The sequence below is a fragment of the Blennius ocellaris genome, assembly GCF_963422515.1.
Source record: "Blennius ocellaris genome assembly, chromosome: 13".
In the NCBI taxonomy this organism is placed as follows: Eukaryota; Metazoa; Chordata; class Actinopteri; order Blenniiformes; family Blenniidae; genus Blennius; species Blennius ocellaris.
The window spans coordinates 19,377,464-19,397,036 of NC_137662.1; the positions used below are offsets into that span (position 1 = coordinate 19,377,464).

General features: G+C 42.3%; 1 protein-coding gene across 2 annotated transcripts in view; it reads left to right on the top strand.

Moving 5' to 3' along the window:
* The window catches only part of ctbp2a (C-terminal binding protein 2a), a 73,898-nt gene that overhangs the window by 15,663 nt on the left and 38,662 nt on the right, over window positions 1-19,573 (top strand). For both annotated transcript variants that reach the window (XM_080507573.1, XM_080507570.1), the window contains exon 2: window positions 6,793-6,960. In XM_080507573.1, coding sequence (XP_080363699.1) covers window positions 6,903-6,960 — 58 coding nt within the window. In that variant the 5' untranslated portion in view covers window positions 6,793-6,902. The remainder of the gene's footprint in view (window positions 1-6,792; window positions 6,961-19,573) is intronic.

Here is a 19,573-nt window from a genome sequence, read left to right on the forward strand (position 1 = left end):
CAATAGCTGTATTTTTATATATCTATACATTGATGGAATCTCCTTTTTGATGACAAACTGCCCTGCGGGTTATTTAAAATTCACCACCAGGGAGTTTCGTCTCAAAACGTCAGTCCCAGGGTGACCTTGACGAGAAGCGGGTCCGAATCTCGCACAGCATTTGATCTGTCGTCCAGCTCTCAGCGACGTCCCTCACAGGACAGTTCTGAGGTCAGCGTCGTCATGCTGAATGTCAACCCGTAAAGTGGAACGGACAGATTTATTACCACAGTGAAAGCCTCCTGGACAGAGCCTTTTACCTGCCAGCTTAAGTACCCGAGGTTTTTTGGTGGGATTGCTTTTGTGTATGCGCGCTTTAACATGCGTGTGCTCTCTGTCGGTTAATATCGGCAAATATATTTTTACTATCCAGCCTGTCAAGTAAATGACAAAATGCACGAGCATCATATTTAGAGACTTGTTTGCGATGCTTTTTATTTAATTCCATCATTGGACGCGTGCCGTTAAAAAAAAAAAAAAAAGAGTAAATTATGCCAATTACGACAGTGGAGATTTTATTCCAGGCTTTCTTTTAGTTCATTAGATATGAGGAGCTGCAGAGAGGAAGAATGCGGGCCAAGCCGAGAGCTTGAATTGGTTTGGCTAACAGGCTACCGTGCACAATAATGTCACCATTATGCGTTTCCTGGGTGACTTAAACGAATAGGCATTATTACAAAATTGTGCATTAGCCCAAGTCAGCAGTTAGTACTGCTGCAGTCTCATTTCATTTAGAGCTGAGAGGAGGAAAAGATGTGTGTGTGTGGGGGGGGGAGGAAGGGGAGAGGGAAGATGAGAAAATGGTTCAGTGAAAAAAGGCAATGTAAAGGAGAAATGGGGAATGAAAAGGACGCTGTCTGCCAGAGGCTGACAGAACATGCAGGAAGAGGTAAAAAGGAAACACGCCGAGGCCCAGATAGACTGACAGACTTTGGGGTATTGGGATGATGATGGAGAGGCAGAGAGAGGAGGGCTGTAATTGTCAGTAACTGGCGTATTTAGACAGAGAGGAAGAAGGGGGTCGGCGGGGAGGAGGAAGGTGTAAATCAGCCGCCTGAGTGACAGCTTTACGTGCCCCTCAGAGCCCCAACTATCCGATTAATGAGAGGAGAGAAACCTCAACTACCCTCCCCTCCCTGCGTCTCCTCTTTCTGCTACCTTGCACTTTCAGGGGCATAAATCATAGACTCTTAAGCAGTCACTTTAGGTAGCTGCTATACAATTCTTCCTCAAAATGTTGACTGTAGGGTATCCCCGTCCACTGGCACGCTGCATTAATGAGATTTAAAGGGGCTAGTATGCAGGGAAGGCTCTTTTCTAGCCTTGGTGTATGAGCCACATTTTCTCTGGTTGGTGTAAGATGACAGAATGTGCTTATCGGCTCTTTGGGGAAAATTAATAGCATTTGTGTATGTTTTCTCAAAAGGCACCATTTATCTTTGCCTAAAAACTGAAAGAACCGCTTCCTTGGTTATGTAAAAGCACTCACCTATCGGTACCCGGAAGGCTGAATTATTGAGACACTTTGTATTAAACCCAGTTGAGTATGAGGTGCAAGTGTCTTTGAAAGTATCCAAACTGAAAACTGTAAGTCAGTGCAATTGAACTTTTTGATAGTTTCATCAGTTTCCAACGTTTTCAGTCTTAATGCATGTTTTTTTAGAAATCCAATCAAGAAATTGGTTATGAGGAACATCCCCAGGTGGCTTACAAATGTGTCCTCTGCATTTTCAATGGTTATCGCGCATTGTTTTCTGCGCGCATGTGCGTGTGTGTGTGTGTGTGTGTGTGTGTGTGTGTGTGTGTGTGTGTGTGTGTGTGTGTGTTTCTTTCATTACAAAAACAACCAACAGTGCCAGCTCGTGACCCTACATTCAAACTACATCGTTTTAAGAGTTTCTTCCATTTCCGTGTCAACGGACATGGGTAGACATCGGTAAACGCAAAACTTTTCTGCAAACACAGCCTGTGTTTTGTTATTCATTTGAGCGGTGCAATAAAAGTAAAACTCCTAAAGTGATAAAGTGACAAATACCCACTATTAGAATATATTTAAAATATAATGTATACATATTCACTTGCTCTTGTACTACTGAGCATTAGTTTGTGCAGTTAAGATCTACCAATTATTTGGGGGTCCTTTATCTATTTGATTGTTGTATATGAAGATGGACGTATTAAATACAGTATTAGGCATGTGTGTAGCATGAATTCATGATAGAAATGTATTAATATTCCAAATGTCAAACTTCTGTTCTGCAGGCGCATGAGGGACAATGTTGCATCATGACAAATAGACATATTTTAAAATTGAGAAGTTACAAAAAAAATATAAGAAAATACACTTTTCAGTTACAGTCAAGGGAATACAATTCAAGCTTTAGCCATTTATCTAAAGATCACCAGGTTTTACTGCAGCTTATGTGAGTCTGTTCTTTCAAACTTTAGCAGTTCTGTTAACTTTTGTTATTTTTTTTTTTGTAGCTGCTTGTTGTCAAGTTCACGTAGTTAAACTCGTTCACTGAGGTCAAGGTCTGGCAGCTCGGCAGAGTGAAAATCCTCTACCGATATTTCAAGGGAACACATGCAGTGATAGAACTGGACTTTATTCATACTTCATCCTTTGCCTTTTCACCTTGAGCCAAACCCACAGATTTCTTAATCTGGAGCTCCTCTGAGAGATCCACAAAAAAACCAACAAAAAACCCTTTTCTTCCTTCACACAATGTTTCTGGTGCATTTTCAAAAGCTCTAAACAAATTCTAAAGTGACATTTTTTTTTATGCACTTTTCCTTGCTCGTAAGGAATGAGCTTGAGAAAGCTGCAACATAAAGAGAGATTTGTTACGGTAACTCTTTCTGCTTGTGAAATTTCTCGATGCTGGAGAAGCGCAGTGTGAATTCAGAAACGCTCGTAGTGATGCAAGAGCTGCAACAATGCAACGTAACTCCTGGAAAGGAGCTTGGAGTTGCTGTGCAGCATCTCGATAAAGGTTTTTTTTTTTGTTTGTTTTGTTTTGGTTTTTTTTTTTTTTTTACTCTTGTTTGTGTGTGAAGCTGCCCACCGCAAACGTTTCACCACGTCTGCCACATTTCACCGCTGTTAAAAAGCTCTTAACTCTGAACAACCCTCGACTCTGCGCCCGTTAAAGTACGCGAAGAGAGCTCTTCTTGAGTTTCATCCTGTTAGTGGCGGTGGAATTTATTTGGCAAAATGAACAACTAAGTGAAAGCTTTACGCGGCGGCTTCACACTTTAGCAGCCCCAACATGTGTCGAGTGAAAACTGTTTGACTTCGGTGAAGGTTTAAAAGACACAATTAAGCATTGTCGTACTAATAATAGTTGTGAATTTGGATTTTTTTTTTTTTATTAGCTGGACAGAAAATTAATTGACATCCATTAATGAAAGTTTCAGATTTTATCTTCGTTAATGATTGTTAATTCAACACTGTTTGGTTGTGTACTTCTGGTCATGACAAAACACGATATTTCCCCTTGAATCTCCGCTTTTAGGAGGCGCAAACCAGCATTTCTCTTAATTTTGTGAACATAGAAAAAAAACATTTATTAATTTATTCAAGAATAAAAATGGACTTGGTCTCAGACATCACTTGTTATTTTATTGAATAATCTTTTCAAGGCTTTAAATATTAAATACAGTAAATAAGAGGTATCTGCTTACTCCATAAGGCACAAGCGAACCCTCAGGGATTTACACATATAAGATCATTTATTTTTAAAGGGGACATTGAAAACCTGCTAAATATACAGATCCAAAGTTACTTTTCTGTAACAAAAAGGGTGTTACTCACACTTCACAATGCGGGTATATCCATAAATACAATAATATAGGCCATTGTGGTACACTGCATGTTGCAGTGACAGCGGGGAGTCTCATATTGCATGAAATGTAACCAAACGGGAGTAGTAATCACATTGAACATACACATAACATTTACTGTAGTGTACCAAATGTCAAAAAACATATGGCAGTTCAAAAAGGTCTGAATTTCATGCGTTATAATGCATGTTTTTCACAGCCTGTTCAGTCAAAATCCTGTTCGGTGATGGACAAAAAAAAAGAAAGAGAGATTACCAAGAATATTGTGAGGTTTGCATCACTCGTCAGATCGAGCAGCGGTTACTTCAGTCTCGATGTAGCTCGGTAACATTTGCAGACTTGTCAGGGAACCTGTGAACATGACTATCCAACCACAACTAACCCCATTTGTGTGTGTGTGTGTGTGTGTGTGTACCAGACAGTCCTTGGAGTTGTATATTTCTGCCGTTTGCATGTGTATGCATCGACCGCGTGTAGGGCTTCCTCTTGCTCTCCTCCAGCTCTGAGCACGTATTTTCTTTCAGGTCAATCCCCTTATTGTTAAGTTACATAACAGCACTTTAGTCAAGTAAGGATCCAGCGGTGACGGTGCTAAGGGCCGCACGATAACTGTACTCCCTCTCTGGCACTCCTCTGACTGAGATCTCTGCTGAAAGTTGTTGACATTTCAACCCGCTTCGTGGAGTCGTCTTCTGCCTTTTTTTTTTTTTTTTTTTCCCCCTGTGGATTGCCTTCTTACATATTTCTGGAATTAATTTATGGATATGAGGTCATGTGTACCACAGCTTTAAATTGTTTTGTGGGAAGGAAAAAAAAAAAAAAAACCCTGCTGAGCTGGCTTTTCTTCTAAAACTGCACATTTGTTTTCCATTCTGACGTATATCCATGACATATCTTGTTTGAAATCCTAATTTAGAGATAGAGGGTATTTTTAGGGTATTTTCTGATTCTTCTTCTCGGAAACTGTAATGCATTATTTTGTAACCAAAAAGGTTTGGAACCACGACTGTGCAATGAATCCAGTTACACCCAGAGAACAAAGTCAACACACAATACCATTGTGTGTACAGAAATGTACTGTATTGCACGGCGTTGCGTTGTGGCATTACATTATATTGTCTTTTCAAGGCTCCCGTCACTTCACCATCAGAGAAGCAGATGATGGTGACTGTCAGTGAAGTGATATCTGCTTTAGAGTTAAGGATTTGGAATAAATGGGCAGATTCACGTGTGACCTATAGAGCTGCGGCTCACGCGGCATAGAGTCTGAGAGATGCCCATGCATGTCTCCTCAAGTCTATTCATAGACAAGGCGGTGCGGCTCCCCCGCCTCTGAGTGACTGTTTCCTGCTTTCCCTCTTGCTCAATTACTTCTCCTCTGACTCCCACATGTGGGTCTTCAGCTCTCTGGCAGGAAGGCATACCTTGTGGAGGAGGGAAGCCGAAGCGTATCTGACTGAGAAAGGGAAAAAAAAAAAAAAAGCACACAAATTTAGCACCCACGGCGCCGTTTCTTTTAGATCCACTTTTTCACTGCAGTGCGCCACCTCCCACCTCCTGCCCCAACAGCTGGCCAAATTAAAATGCAACATCAATTCATCTTTCAGTGTCGTCGTTTGGCCGTCTCTCTTCTCTCTCGCTCTCTCTCTCTCTTCTCTCTCTGCCCCACCTCAGCACAACAGTCATAATTGCATTTGCAGCTTAAATATCAATACATCACTGAGCAAATAGTCAAGTGAGGGCTGTTCTGTGAGTGTGGCACTCGAAGGATTGGGCCCAGAGGCGATTTGCAAAGAAACAGAGGAAAAGTGCTGACAGGCATGCAGGAGGAAGACGGTGTCACACTGTACTCATCCTGTTAGATTATGTTTTGGTTTTTTTTCGAGTACTTTCCTCTCCCTCCTCCCACCAACCCCCTTTTTAATGTCTTTATTCTGCTGATACAACCTCCTCCTGTCTGCTGACTAACTGACCCACATTCCTTTGTGTGACTCGTTGCCCTCAGTGTGTGTGTGTGTGTGTGTGTGTGTGTGTGTGTAAGCCCTCATTCCTGCTTGTCATTTTGTGTCTGTGTGTGTGCATTTCTGTGCCATTCTGGGTCTATCTTTGTCTGCCCCCCCCCCCCCTTCAGTGTAAAACTGTGCCGTGTCCCTCAGGCTTCAGCGGGAGCCAATTAGAAAATTGCTCTTTAGAGTATCATCCGTCACTGAACATAAATGATTGGTAAAAATGCCTCATCCGCTCGCTCTGTGTGCCTGTGCTCTGTTCTTTTCAATCCAGGGAGCTCTGGTTGCAGAAGTGACATTTCTTAGTTTAATTAAACACATTTTGCTTTCTAAGAGGAAGCCCCCTCCAGTGGTGAGTGGAGGCTCTGCAAGATTAACGCTCGGCTCGTATTTGGTTGTTTTTCAGTTTACCAGATACAAACGACTCTCCTCAAGTGCCGTCAGACGCATGCATTTCTTCAAGTAGACAAAAGAAACTTCACCCGAATATATAATCAATTCATCTTTTACATTTTTTGTTTCCACAAATTCCTAATGTTGTGCCCTATGCAGTTTACGTACCCTCCACTGTCTTTAATTTGCACAACATACACTTCCTATAAGGTAAATATGATGTGCTGTTTTGCATAATTTAGTGCCATGCCCTGTTGTATGGTATTGTTAATCATGGTGCATACAATTTATTTTAATTGTAGCCTCCCGAGAGGTCTGCAAATGTAAATTAGCGCCTTGACAACTCAGCACGATACATGCAATTACTGCATTGGTGTGCATGGCCCCTCAAATGGGATAATAACACAAATAATCTGACTTGCCCAAAATACAATTCCTGCATGATTGTTGACCTGGAACTTTTTTTTTTTTTCTTCCTTTATGGTAATTTTCCTACTTTCTTCAATTCCAGGTATAAAACATCAGCTCACTAACTTCTTCAGGACTGGAACGTTTGAGACTTAAAGGAGGAGAGGTGGAAGCGAAACTCAGAGGTGAGCGAGTGTTTGAAGCTGTGACAGGATGGCTCTGGTGGACAAACATAAAGTGAAACGCCAGCGACTGGACAGGATCTGTGAGGGTACGTCTGACTCGTCCTTCTCTTTCTGCTTTTCATGTGTGTGCCACTGGAAATCGATTACGGGCGATGCAGGACGGAGGGAGGGGATGGTGGGGTGGGCGTCTCTGTTGGGCTCACGTGTAATGTGGGGTTCGTGCAAGTGATTCTCTCCACTCTTATATGGAAATGAAGTTTCCACAAGTGTTTAAGCTTTCCAGGCTGCTGCTGCTCCACAGTGAGTGAAGAGCCAGTGGGATCGTTTGCATAAGTGTGTTTGTGTGTGTCAAAGAGAGCTTTGGGACCAGACAAGGCTCCAAACTTTTGGCTTTGAAGGCTGTCTCGCTGAAGAAGAAAAAAAAGAAGTGTGTGTGTGTGTGTGTGTGTGTGTGTGTGTGTGTGTGTGTGTGTGTGTGTGTGTGTGTGTGTGTGTGTGTGTGTGTGTGTGTGTGTGTGTGTGTGTGTGTGTCATAAGGGGTTTGGGAGGTTGATGGCTGAATGAGACTTGAGTTCGATGTTTCCAGATTGTTGGAGAGATGAAGTAGGGAGTTTGTAATAAAGTGAAGCACTCCTCTGAGACCTGCCATTGATTATAGTGGGGAGTGGGATTGATTTGTGTGTGTGTGTGTGTGTGTGTGTGTGTGTGTGTGTGTGTGTGTGTGTGTGTGTGTGTGTGTGTGTGTGTGTGTGTGTGTATGTGTGCATATTTAAGATGGAAAGGAGGCATTTTCCTTTTCTTTTCCACATTAATAATTTTTTTTTTTTTTACCTAAACCATTGAATTTTTAAATGTTTACACCATGTTTATGAGAGTCCAACGTACAGAGCAAGATTATTCTTTTATTAAGTCTCTTTTATTACTATATTGACGTTGCTGGCTCTTCCTTTAGCCTCTGTAGTTAATCATTTTTCATTCATAGTTTTTGATTCTGAAGCCTTCAAGCTACTCTTCATTTGCAATCACTTAGTTGATTAATAGACTGAAATGACAAGTGTGAGGATGTGTTTTTCTTGTGTACATGAGTGATGCATCTTACAAGCATTAATCAACATTTCTAGTCTGTTGTTGGCACGACATCTGAAGGGTCTGCACGATTAAATAGCTAATCGTAACTCATCATAATATGACTAATAATGCGATTCTTTGTCATGTTTTACACACTTCACATGACTCTCACAGTTTGGATATTTTCAAAAATGTCAAGGATAAGAAAGAATTAATAGTGACCTTTGGATATTGTGGTCCTGGTGTTTTCATCATATGTATAAAATGTTAATTGTCATTTATTGGAATGCACAACCATAATTTCTGGTTTTCAAAAAATATAAATGAGTGTTTATAGTCGCCTGTAATGAAAATTTCTCAAAAATAATATGAAGTTCTGTGTATCACATGAACAATTCAAAAAAATACACCTTATAGGTCGACGAGCCTTCTAAATGAGTCCCATCGGGCTTTGTGAAATGTACTTTTTTTTAATTCTTTGTAGGCGGAATTATTACTAAAAATGAACAGCAGATGTTTTCGCTATTCATTTTGTTGTTTTGCAGCAGTAAAGGAAAAAAAAACAACTAAAATCCTTCACATATATTCAATGACATCATAGAGGTTTCTCTCCTGTTCTTGACATAATGGTTCTAATTGCTTGCTCATAGACAGCTTGTCTCTTTGGTATTCTTCATATCAAAATCCTGTTTGGTAAAGAGACTAAAAATAGAGACATGTTTAATATTAAAACACACTGTTGTGCGAGGTTTTGTTCTCGGCTTCCAATGAGTATTCAGTCACTTGCAGTTTTACAATTAGCTCTGTGAGTCGGGGATTATGCATGCACAGCTCCATTTCTTAAAAAAAAAAAAAAAAATTTTAAAAGAAAAGAAAAACACATTAGAGTACCTCCTAGTAAAGCAATGCAGAGTCGAAAACCGTCTTTGTTCATGTCTCAGGAAAAAAAAATCCCACTGAGATGTAGAAACACAATTTAATAGATTCCCAAAAGAAGCAGTGATTCGTCTGTTTCCACCCTCAGAATGAGAGCCACATGTGGCATCTCGAACCTCTCCAAACCACCAGCCGCCCTGACTTGGAAACACATTCTTACTCTTTTTTTTTTCTCTCTTCTTCTTGCATAGCACAGAGTGTGTGATCCGAGGAGGCAAAAATGTTCAATAACAATATTCTCTGATCTCACGCGGCCATCTTCAGTGTCCGTATCTGTCAACAATGAAGTCACTCTGCCAAAGATGAAGGGAGATTTTTTTTTTCCTTCTTCTGACGCAGTTAGTCACCACAGCTGCTCTTAAAAAAAAAAGTGTAGTAGACGGTGATTCACATCGAGGAAGTTAAAAGATCAGAGGGTGGTGAATCACGCCATTTTCACGGTAGCATTAAATCTACTCAGCCATATAAAGGGTATTTCAAAACCAGAGGCACGGGCTGCTCTGCTCTGTAATGTCAAAGCCACCCACTATTATCTATAAACAGAGTGCTGGGACTGAGGCGTGAAATAGAAATCAAAGTTCATATCATGTGTATTGACAAAAACAAGAGCATTATGGAGCGATTGTGATTGCCGCTGCCGCCGTGGGTTTGCACTCGGCGAGACGGTGAGAGCAGCTTCCCTAATCTCCATTTATCTTCCGAGGATAACTGTGTCAATCCAATACTTGTTTCACAGCGGAGTGCATTGATTACATCTTTACTCATTGTGATGAGTGGCTAACTGAGCCGCGCCTGTGGCCTAAATCGAATTCGAAATGGCTGATCAAGTGTGTCTGTTTTCTCCCATCAGAAGCAGTCACGGTGCAGGAATGTAGATTTTTTATTTATTTTTTTTCCTTTACTGGAACGACAAATGTTTCGCTGTCGCGTCTGATGTGATTCACGCTCGCCGGCTTTGAGTTCACGCGTCGGCTCCGGAGATATCGAAATGTGACGAAGCAGTGAATGTTTGAGAAGTTTGGAAAACAAGGTTTGCCTCCTCTGCTTGATGAATCACTTTTGACAGTCGATCAATAATCAAATTAGGGCTTTCCACAGGAAATTGTTTTAGCTGAGCTGGTAAACCTCCCAGAGCCGGACATGCCATGTCTTGTGATCAAATTTGTCAGCAGACGACGGCCCGGACAACAGAGTTTGTTTTTTTTTGGGGTGGGGGTTTGTGGCATTTTGCCTCCCCAAATTGTACCTCTGCTATTTTCTCCAAAAGGTTAATGTGTTACTTAATAAAGTTTTAGAGCTCAAATGATGAGGTGGCCAACACAAAATTTATTGCAAACTAATTAGATTTTTTTCAGTTCAATTTCTCAGGAAAACATGCCAACGACAGTTTTTCCAAGTTTTTCTCTGACATGTTTATAGCACAAACAATAAATCTGTGACAGATTAAATTTAATAAAATAAAAAAAAAAAAAGAAGAGAGATAATAATGCCAGCTCGGATTTGGGTTAATCAACTGTTGGTTAATGAGCAAATTCAATGGTTCCCAAGCTGTAGTCTGGGACCAGGGCTGATGGGGTGGGGGGGGGGTGGTTTGGCAAAATTAGACTTGCCTTTAACAAAGAACACCATAATAAGACTGTTTCTGGAATCTAGAGCAGTCCTGGGAAAACGGTTTCATGCTTTAAATATGAAGTTTTCTGCTTTGATATGCTGGCGGGAATTGGCCTCACTGTATTGTTTTGGCAAGTGAGACACCATCGTGTAATCCATAGCGCTCCGTAGAGGCAAAAGACACCAAGGAGCTAATTGTTTCTGCACAGTAGGATTTAGTTGAATTGTTATTTGTAAATTCAGTTTTTATTGATTAAACAAATGTATACACTTATTTTGCCATTAAGCCTAACAGCATTATTTAGTTTGGATATCAGCCGCTCTAATGTATATGCTACAAATGCTCCTTCTGTTGTGTGTTTGATTAAGTGCCAAGAAGAGTGTAACTGCAATAAGGGGACTGTGGCAAACATCTGTTGTGAGCATCAGTTCCCATACTCTCCCCCTCCTCTCTTTCTTCGGCTCTCTCTCTCTCCCTGCATCTCCTTCTGTCCGTTCCATCTGTGTACCCAGCATGCATTGGCTTGGGCGGCAGCGCAAGTCGTTGCCATTGCCATTTAGCCAGAGCTAACTGACTGATCCAGGCAAGAGACGGGAAGGGAAGGGGAGCGAGCGGCGGCGGCGGCGGCGTGACGTGAACTAGGTCGCGGTGACAGCATGTTCCCCCGAATGTTGATTTACAACTTGTGAATCTGTGCTTGGACGCAAACACCACAAGGTGGGGTAGTGGAATTTGTCATGGCGACTCCAAGTGTTTCAGCTGGCAGTTAAATAAATATGTTAATGCCGGATAATGCATCATGTCTCACGACGCGGGCAACAGGGAGAAGTGTTTCAACGGTGAATTGTAAATAAGTTGTCTTCTCAACCTTAAGCACCATGCAATTCATTCATATTCACTCTTTTTTTTTTTTTGGAAGTTACACAATTTAAATGAAACGGGGTGGACTTGAAGAGATGAGAGGGGCATTTCTGATGTCATCTCCATGTTAAAGGGTCGAGTGCTGAGCTTTTTAGTACGTATTGTGTGTATACCTCTCTGCTTTCAACCCTCCCACACTCTGGCACCCAATTCTGCTATGAAGTCATAGCTGTGAGTGTATGTGCCCCCCCCCCCCCCCCCCCACCTTTGGGCTCCTAACCAAAACTCATGACCCCTTTATAGGCTTTGTGGTGGAGCAGGGAGGGGAACAGAGAACTATGGGGCTGCAGAAGGGGGGGGGAAAAAGAACATAGAAAAATAGGAGAACGTGTTTTTTTTGGAAGGAAAAATAGAACTCGCTTGTGCGATATTGTTATTATTACTATTATTACCAGAGTGTGACTTTTTTCTTTTTGTTCCTTTTCCCTCTGTCTGCTGTCTGCCTTTGTTTAAGCTGGCATGTCGCTTGTCGAAAATTGGAAAAGTAAAGTAATTTGAAAGTAAACTCACCCCTCTAGTTACGACGCCGCGTTTCATAATGACCCGCGCCTACTTGGGAACTTGGGACCAGTCTGGAGCCTGGGTGAAGAGCGGTTTGAAGAGGTGGGGTGAGGGGATGCACTTCAAATGAGATGGATCATGGGTAGAGGTATTTCTGCAAATGGCTGGTATTTAAAAAAAAAAAAAAAAAAAAAAAAAAAGAAGACAATTTTACACTTCTGCCGCTTGAAAGTGAGGGTGGGGGGAAAAGCAGCATGTCACTTCAGAGTGTTACACTCCAATACATGATCGTCATTTAGATAAGTACAAGCTTCATTCCCTTCAACCTCCATTTTACAGTCCATTTAGTCCCTATGGAGATGCCTTCAGAGACAAATAATCCCGCTGGAATCACATACAAAGCAGTCATGAACATAATGTCTGTTAAGTGTGCATTGCAATTCATCTGACAGCATTATTCTTTGCAGCCGAACCGGCATTGTAATCTCATTTCCAGTTAGTGCCTCCTGCCCCACGCTCATGCATAAGTCAATGTGTGTTTAACATTCAAATCATGCCTTTGCTACGTGACGTGTCACACTATAGGAGACAGTTGTTTTTATTTCTCTGGCGGCGGGAGCGGTGTTCACTTTGAGTTAGCGTGTGATTTCTATTCATGTATGCACGCCAGTCCAAGGCGTGAGCTTCGGCAGCGGTTTGCGTGCACAAATGAAAGGGGGGACGCTAACGAAGCGCCGCCGCGGTCCACTGTCTACAACCCCTCTTGCTGCACGGCAAGAGGGGCTGTAGAGGGAGGGGAAAAAAAAGGGGATGGGGGTCTGGGATCATGCGAGCCAAATGCGTGTGTCGTCAACTACATGTCACACTGATTTCATTTCATTCCACCTAATTGTGTTGAAGTTTCGTCAGACTGTCTCAGAATTGAAGTACACATTACACAAGTTTGTTTACACCCTTTCCGCATTGTGTTGTTCTACCTGTGTGTAGGTCCAGTTCACTCCCACACCCCAAATACACGTTCATTTTCCGTCACGCAAACTCATAGAAAGTGAGTGTAGAAAAATAGACGCATGGATGGATGGAAGTGAGATTACACAGTCACGAAATGTCTTTGTATGATTTAGTGAAAATCACTGATCGTCTGATTTGAATATTTTTGATACAATTGGCTGTGTTTAAAATGTGTCTCCTTATCCTCATCTCAAGGAGGTGTTATGATGCAATTTGCTGGGGATGACAGTCTTCACATCTTCCCCTATTGCTGAAGACCAGACAGGCGGGCCAGACATTAAACATCAAAAAAAGTGTCATTGAAATCCAAGTGAAGCAGAGCTGTCACCTCCCACTCACTCAGTGATCTCTACACTCACGCTCACGCTCGCTCACCTCACACAGAGAAGTGGATTTTGATCAAATTCTCAAAATGAAGGGTATAATTTTTAATGGCTGACCCATAAGCGATGAATAACTTTCGTTGACAGGTATTTAGTGTGAAAGTCAAAGCTCAGACAAGGATAGACATGTTAGAACCAGAAAACGGAAACGGCATGCGTTGATTTGCAGTGATCCTGAACCCATATTTTAGTCAATATTTTGTAGATGAAATGCATTTTAATATTTCAAAATATCCAATATGATGGAAGCGACACAGTCCATAAAACATGGGACAAGAGCGAATTAAGCTTATATCACTATGATTTTATACATATTTTTTACAACCTATGTAGCGTTAAAGTAAAACCAAACATGCGTTTCAGTTTGAGGTTGTATATGAGTGTATTCATTGATTTTTGGCCTTTGTTCAGTGTAGTCTTTTTCCCCCCACTACACACACACACACACACACTTACACACACACACACACACACACACACACACACACTGACCCACATCTGGTTTGGCTGCCAGCTTAGCTGCAATATTAATGGGGTGGCAGGAACTCCGAGGGCTGAGTGACAGGGAAATGTAGAGTATTTGTTAAACAATGACACGGGTATTGTGTGACAGATTAGCACAGATCTGACTGGTGAATCATGTCAGTCTTGTTGCTTCCTGCTTAATGCACTTTTCTCTGTTACTTCGACAAGTGCCATAGGAAAAAGTAATGCAGCGCAGAAGGCGAAAGCAGAGCAGTGTTTACTTGAATCTATTAGCAGCTAAAACAAGCTTGAACTGCGTATTTACGTCTTTACTCAAGGTTAAGTTATTTGCAGTTTCTATATGTTTTAGTCATTTAGAATTTTTCCACCAGTCAAGTCTTATTGAGCCTCAGGTCTTTATAAGCTTCTGCTGGGGTGGTATTATATTTGTTCTAAAATCCCCAGCTTAATTCCTAAATCCTTTTGTTACAGTGAATCTGGCGTTGTGTGCACAGTCTGGAAAGTATGGCAAATGTAGTAACATTAGAATTTGAAAGTCAAACATTGTTTAGTTTGTGACAAACACAACTCTGTGATTTACTTTCCTGTCAGGAATTAGATCGGCAAACCCTGAGTACACACCTCTGCACCCGCCCCCCCATCTCACTGTTTGAAGTTGACTTTACGGGGATGTGTACTCTGCACCGTCGTGCAGAGATTCTCCCGAGGATCGGGCCAGGAAGTGGAGAAAAATCCAGTCTGTAGGCTGCTGACTTTAGCATGGCTGGTACACGATGAATGATGGATCAAAGGCCCTAATTTTCGATCACCCAAGCAATTTATGTGGCATACATATACACATGGTTTTCAGTTTATCTAATCTATTTATTTATTTTAAATCTAATATTAAGGGAGAAAGATTTCTAAAATAGTTGTAATGTTACGTAAACAACATAGCACATAAAACTGGTTGTTTCTACTGCATTGCACTTGTTAGTATTATGCATTAAATGTACATTTTGGAATTCATTAAATTGTTTGTGGTATCTCCAAAATTACAGTTCTTGCAAAATCTTCTCAGTCTGCACTAAAGCGGTCCAAAGCAGTGAATCACTGACAAGGCTATGGGGGACAAAGTTCACCAACACGTATGATCCATGTTGGCCCCACCTCACAACTTACAGGAATTAAAGGATCTGCGTCTAACACCTTGATGCCACGGGGGGGGGAGCGAAACATCTCACTATAACAGATCGGGGGTTTTTTTTTCCTTTGAGCTCTTCAAACTATTTATCAGGTTACAAGTCAGAGGGCCGTGAAAATGAATTCCAAAACTAAGAATTTTGAGATCAAAGAAAACATAAATGCTGCCCTTAAGGTATTCCTCCAAACCTGCTTACCTCAACCAGGAGAGGGATAATACCACTTCTTAACTGATCACACAGAGACATTCATCTCTGTGCGTTTACCTCGAAACGTAACTCTGTTGCCTTATGGCGTCACATTGAATATAGCCAGTGCTGCTGTTGTCTTAGAAAAGCTTCTGAACTGTACATGTTTTTTTCACTTCTTGTTGAGACACAATTAAAACCACCAAATGTTGCTCTGAAGTCTGAAGTTGTACAAAGATTAGAGTCTATAAGGCCGGAGCCGAATATCTTATCAATACTTGATCTTGAATAATATCTTAAGATACTCCTTTTTTAGTCCCACATTGATAAAATTGTATGAGTTGTTACAGCGAACAAGGACAGCCTAAAGATTTAGAGGTAAAAAAAAAGAAAGACATATGAGAGTAAAAATCAAGATAGTGTATAGACAATATAAGGTAATAAGTTAGTATTGTAATATTTCAATAATACTTACTTTTCTGCTTAATCTCAGTCTAAAAAAACCCTTAAAGTTCATTATAAAAATAATTTAATCATACAATTATTTAAAATCAAGAGGAGTAACCGTAATGTTTGATTTCTTGGAAGAAGAAGAATTCCTGGTTTGTGTAAAAAGGACTTTCCCTTGTGTGAATTTTCCACACCTGTATGCCTTCAGGTGATAAATGACACCCACGCTAGTGACTACAAAACTTGATTGACTTTACAACAGCAAAACCTGGACTCCTAAATGAAATCAAACCGGACTTCAAAAGGTTTTTTCTTTCTCCCCATCTCCCAGCTTTGATTTAATAATTCAACTTTCTACAGTCAGTTTCAGATCTGTATGAAGGCTCAGCGTGCCTACTCTTCTTACCATTTTAATTTGCTTTCTTACATCAAGCAGGCTAATATACCCTCAACCTTCCTGCTGAAAAAGTTTTCAGTCATCTGCCGAATTGGTTCTGGAGCTACTGTCATCATCTTTCTTTTTTTTTCCTGTCATCTTGTGGAAACAGCAGAATACTGTGCTCCCGCTCTGATCTCTTCCTGCTCTAATCATGCAACTGTGATTAAACAAGATATTAGTGCCACCGACTGACGCTCTCCACTTCTGTGAGATATTCAGGAACTTTTATCAAAATGCTGATGTTTCTCGAGTCTTTCAGAGTAAAATATGTATTACCACTCCTCACTATGGTTACCTCTGAGATTAGCTTTGGATGGAATTGGACACTTCCTTACCTTACATGTGTTTTCATGCATTAATAAACAGCAGCCCAGCAGGAATCGGGTTTCACGTCGATGACATGAAGTGAGATATGTGGGAAGCTCTGAAAGTAGGGTTATATCTTCAATGTGCTCCGGTTCATTTGAAAAGATGAATATGTTTCATTAATCACATCTAAATGTGTGCCTCATGGCCAAGACACAATACACAATTATGGAAACTATTCTTGTTGCAAATAGCGTTTTCATTCTTGACTTTGTTGTATTTGAATGAATCGAAATGAGCTTCCGCTGCCAGTGCTTGTCAACAAAGCATCATGTTTTTACAGAGCAAAGGTTGGAGGTGCTTTGGATTAACTGCTGCTACAGAAAAGAGCCCCTCCCCCTCCACAGACAAATGCAGACATGCATACACATTGATGCAAACACGGGACACTGTTTTACTTTTCCATGCAAAGGAGCAAATCCAGATTATAGAGCCTCTTTAAGTGAAGGAGATCAGAGGAGATTTGTTAAAGGGGGGACGGTGCAGTATTTTACCAACGGTAAGATTTATATGGTTTGAGTTTATGTAGTGATTTTACATACCCCTGAAAACATGCTATTATCATGTTCTGTACAAGCAATGCATCTTGCTAATTCCACCTTCTTTGTGTACAAAGCAGCCGGCAGTATTGATAAATGTCATTCAAAAGAACAGGAATGACACTCTTTGAGAGGGCAAGCAGGACATTCATTGCGAGGTCTATTCATTATGCATTCTGCAATCACCACGCATAATCCTGGTGTCCTGCAGTCTTAACATACAAACAGCAGGTCTGACAGAGCGCGGCAGTGACAGTGAACTCCATGGAGCCATCAAGGACATTTCAGAGCAAGTTGGGCAACAGTTGCGTGGTGGCTGTTCTACAAGCAAGCGTGGGGCCTGGAGGATTAGTGTCCAATCAGAGTGGATTTGATGTGTACTGACAGCACATGGGACTTAGCCGAGAGAACTATATTTCATTTGTTTTCAATGAAGCCGAGCGCCTCGCCTGGCCTCCCCTCCCCATGCTGTGATTCTGGAAAACTGAGATCTAAAACCTGTTGACGACAGCATCGCCATCAATAGCTTGAGGTAGGTGATTCTAGAGTGGGTGAAGAGTTTAAAGGGTGGAATCTAGATTTTGGGATCACCATCACCATCATCATCCTGTCACCATACACGATCGTATCTGGTTCACATGACGTCACAGTAGGAAGTGGAATTAAACGGACTTTATTTAGATGTAATCCTTCATTGCAATCGGCAGAGCGAGTAAAATGTCCCAGAGAAGGGAGAGATAAACCCTATTGGATTAGTACAAGCCCCTGCCCATCCCAACCTATCCCCTACTCCCTCTTTTTTTCGGTGGATATCTCAACCACGCACCATGCCACAGTGTCTTCCATGGAATAACTGTGCTGCCTCGGCAGTGTTTGCGTGGTTTGGTGTGATGTGGATGTGTTTGTGCGTGGTGTCCTCTTTCTTCGTGCACAACAAGCCAGAGTGACCAGAGATTAATTATTCAATGGCTGCCAGCTAAAAAGGGAGTCACCTGATAGCCTGGACTTACAATATTACAACCTGATATCAGGTGAAGCGATAGACCTCGTTGCTTCACCTTCTGTTCTGCTGCCGTCTCGCCATCCCCTTTTGGTTTAATTTTTGATTTTCCTGTACATGAAGACTTGAATGACAACAAACTTCCAACAGCCAATTTGTCTGCTTCGTTCAGTCTCTTCATCTGGTAACGCTTTTTCAACTTTTTACTTTTTGTTTTTTTGCCAATGCTTGTCACTAACAAGCAGTTGAGTCTTGGGCGCTCCCACAGTTGGGACACGTTAGGGGGGAATGAGGGTCAGTGGGAGAGAGCTGACAGTGTATACGAGCAGCAGGCAAGAGTAGCGGGCCGCCGAAGCTCTCTGTCATACGGAGAAGGAGGAGGGTGGTACGAGCCTCCACCAGGGGTACGTCCCCCTGACCTGGATTTGAAACGCGACCCGTATTCCTACCAAGACTCTGTTTACGGGCAGGTTTACGCTGAGCGACACGACCCAAGAGGACTAAGGAAAGGCTCTGTGCCGGATCTAAACCACTACGAACGGACATCCATGGCTCACCGAGGATCCATTCCACACCAGGATTACTATTCCCATGAACCAGCCATGACTCCTCGTGCACCTGAGGGCTTTTACCGGGCAGAACACCAGCCTCCACCACCTCATCCTCATCCACTCAGTAGGTCAAGCTCTCATTTTGGGATAGCACCCGGGGCTCGTGCTGCATGGGATCAAGGTCAGGCAGGGAGAGCTGGACCTCAAGCTCCTCCATCACCGATACCTCCTCCTCCCCCTTCTCCAAGTGCTCATGAGATGAATCGGGCTTACAGGGAACCTGGTGCTGTACCTGTTGCCAAGATGATGCAAGATGGCCAACAGCGTGTACCATCCCGAGAACCATCTCCTGCACACTATGGTATGGAGCATTCATCTCCTAGGTATGCAAGTGAGCCTCCACCTCTGGCTGGTCAGCCGGTTTATACAGATGTCAATGGTCGTCCATTGGATGCACAGCAGCAGGCAGCTACCTGTCTGGTCATAGACGCCGCCAATCAAGGTATGATTATGAGGCAAGAAACTGCCTCACCGTACACCATTCAACAACAACAGCAATTGCAACACCAGCAGCAAATACAGCAACAACAACAACTGCAACAACAGCAGCAACTTCAGCAACAACAGATACAACAGCAGCAACTCCAGCAGCAACAAGTACAACAACAGCAACTTCAACAGCAACAAATCCAGCAACAGCAACTTCAGCAACAGCAATTGCAACAGCAGCAGCTACAACAGCAGTTACAGCAACAACAATTTCAGCAAGATCAATTGCAGCAGTCACACCCGCTACCACCTCCAGCCACAATGCCCGTTGTTGACCCGCACCTTCCTGCAGTGGCACCACTTCCTGCTCCCCCTGCGCCAGTGCAAGCTGCAGCAGTTGTTCCAGTTGTGCCTGGACCCATGCAGGTGGCCCCAGCTCCAGCACCCCTCCCCCCAGCTACTCCAATTTCAGCTCCTCTTCCTGCTCCTCCCCCATCTGCTCCACCAACACCTTTGCCAGTGGACCCTAAGAAGACAGTTGATCTTGAGTTTCTTTCTCTGCTGCGAAATGAGGGGC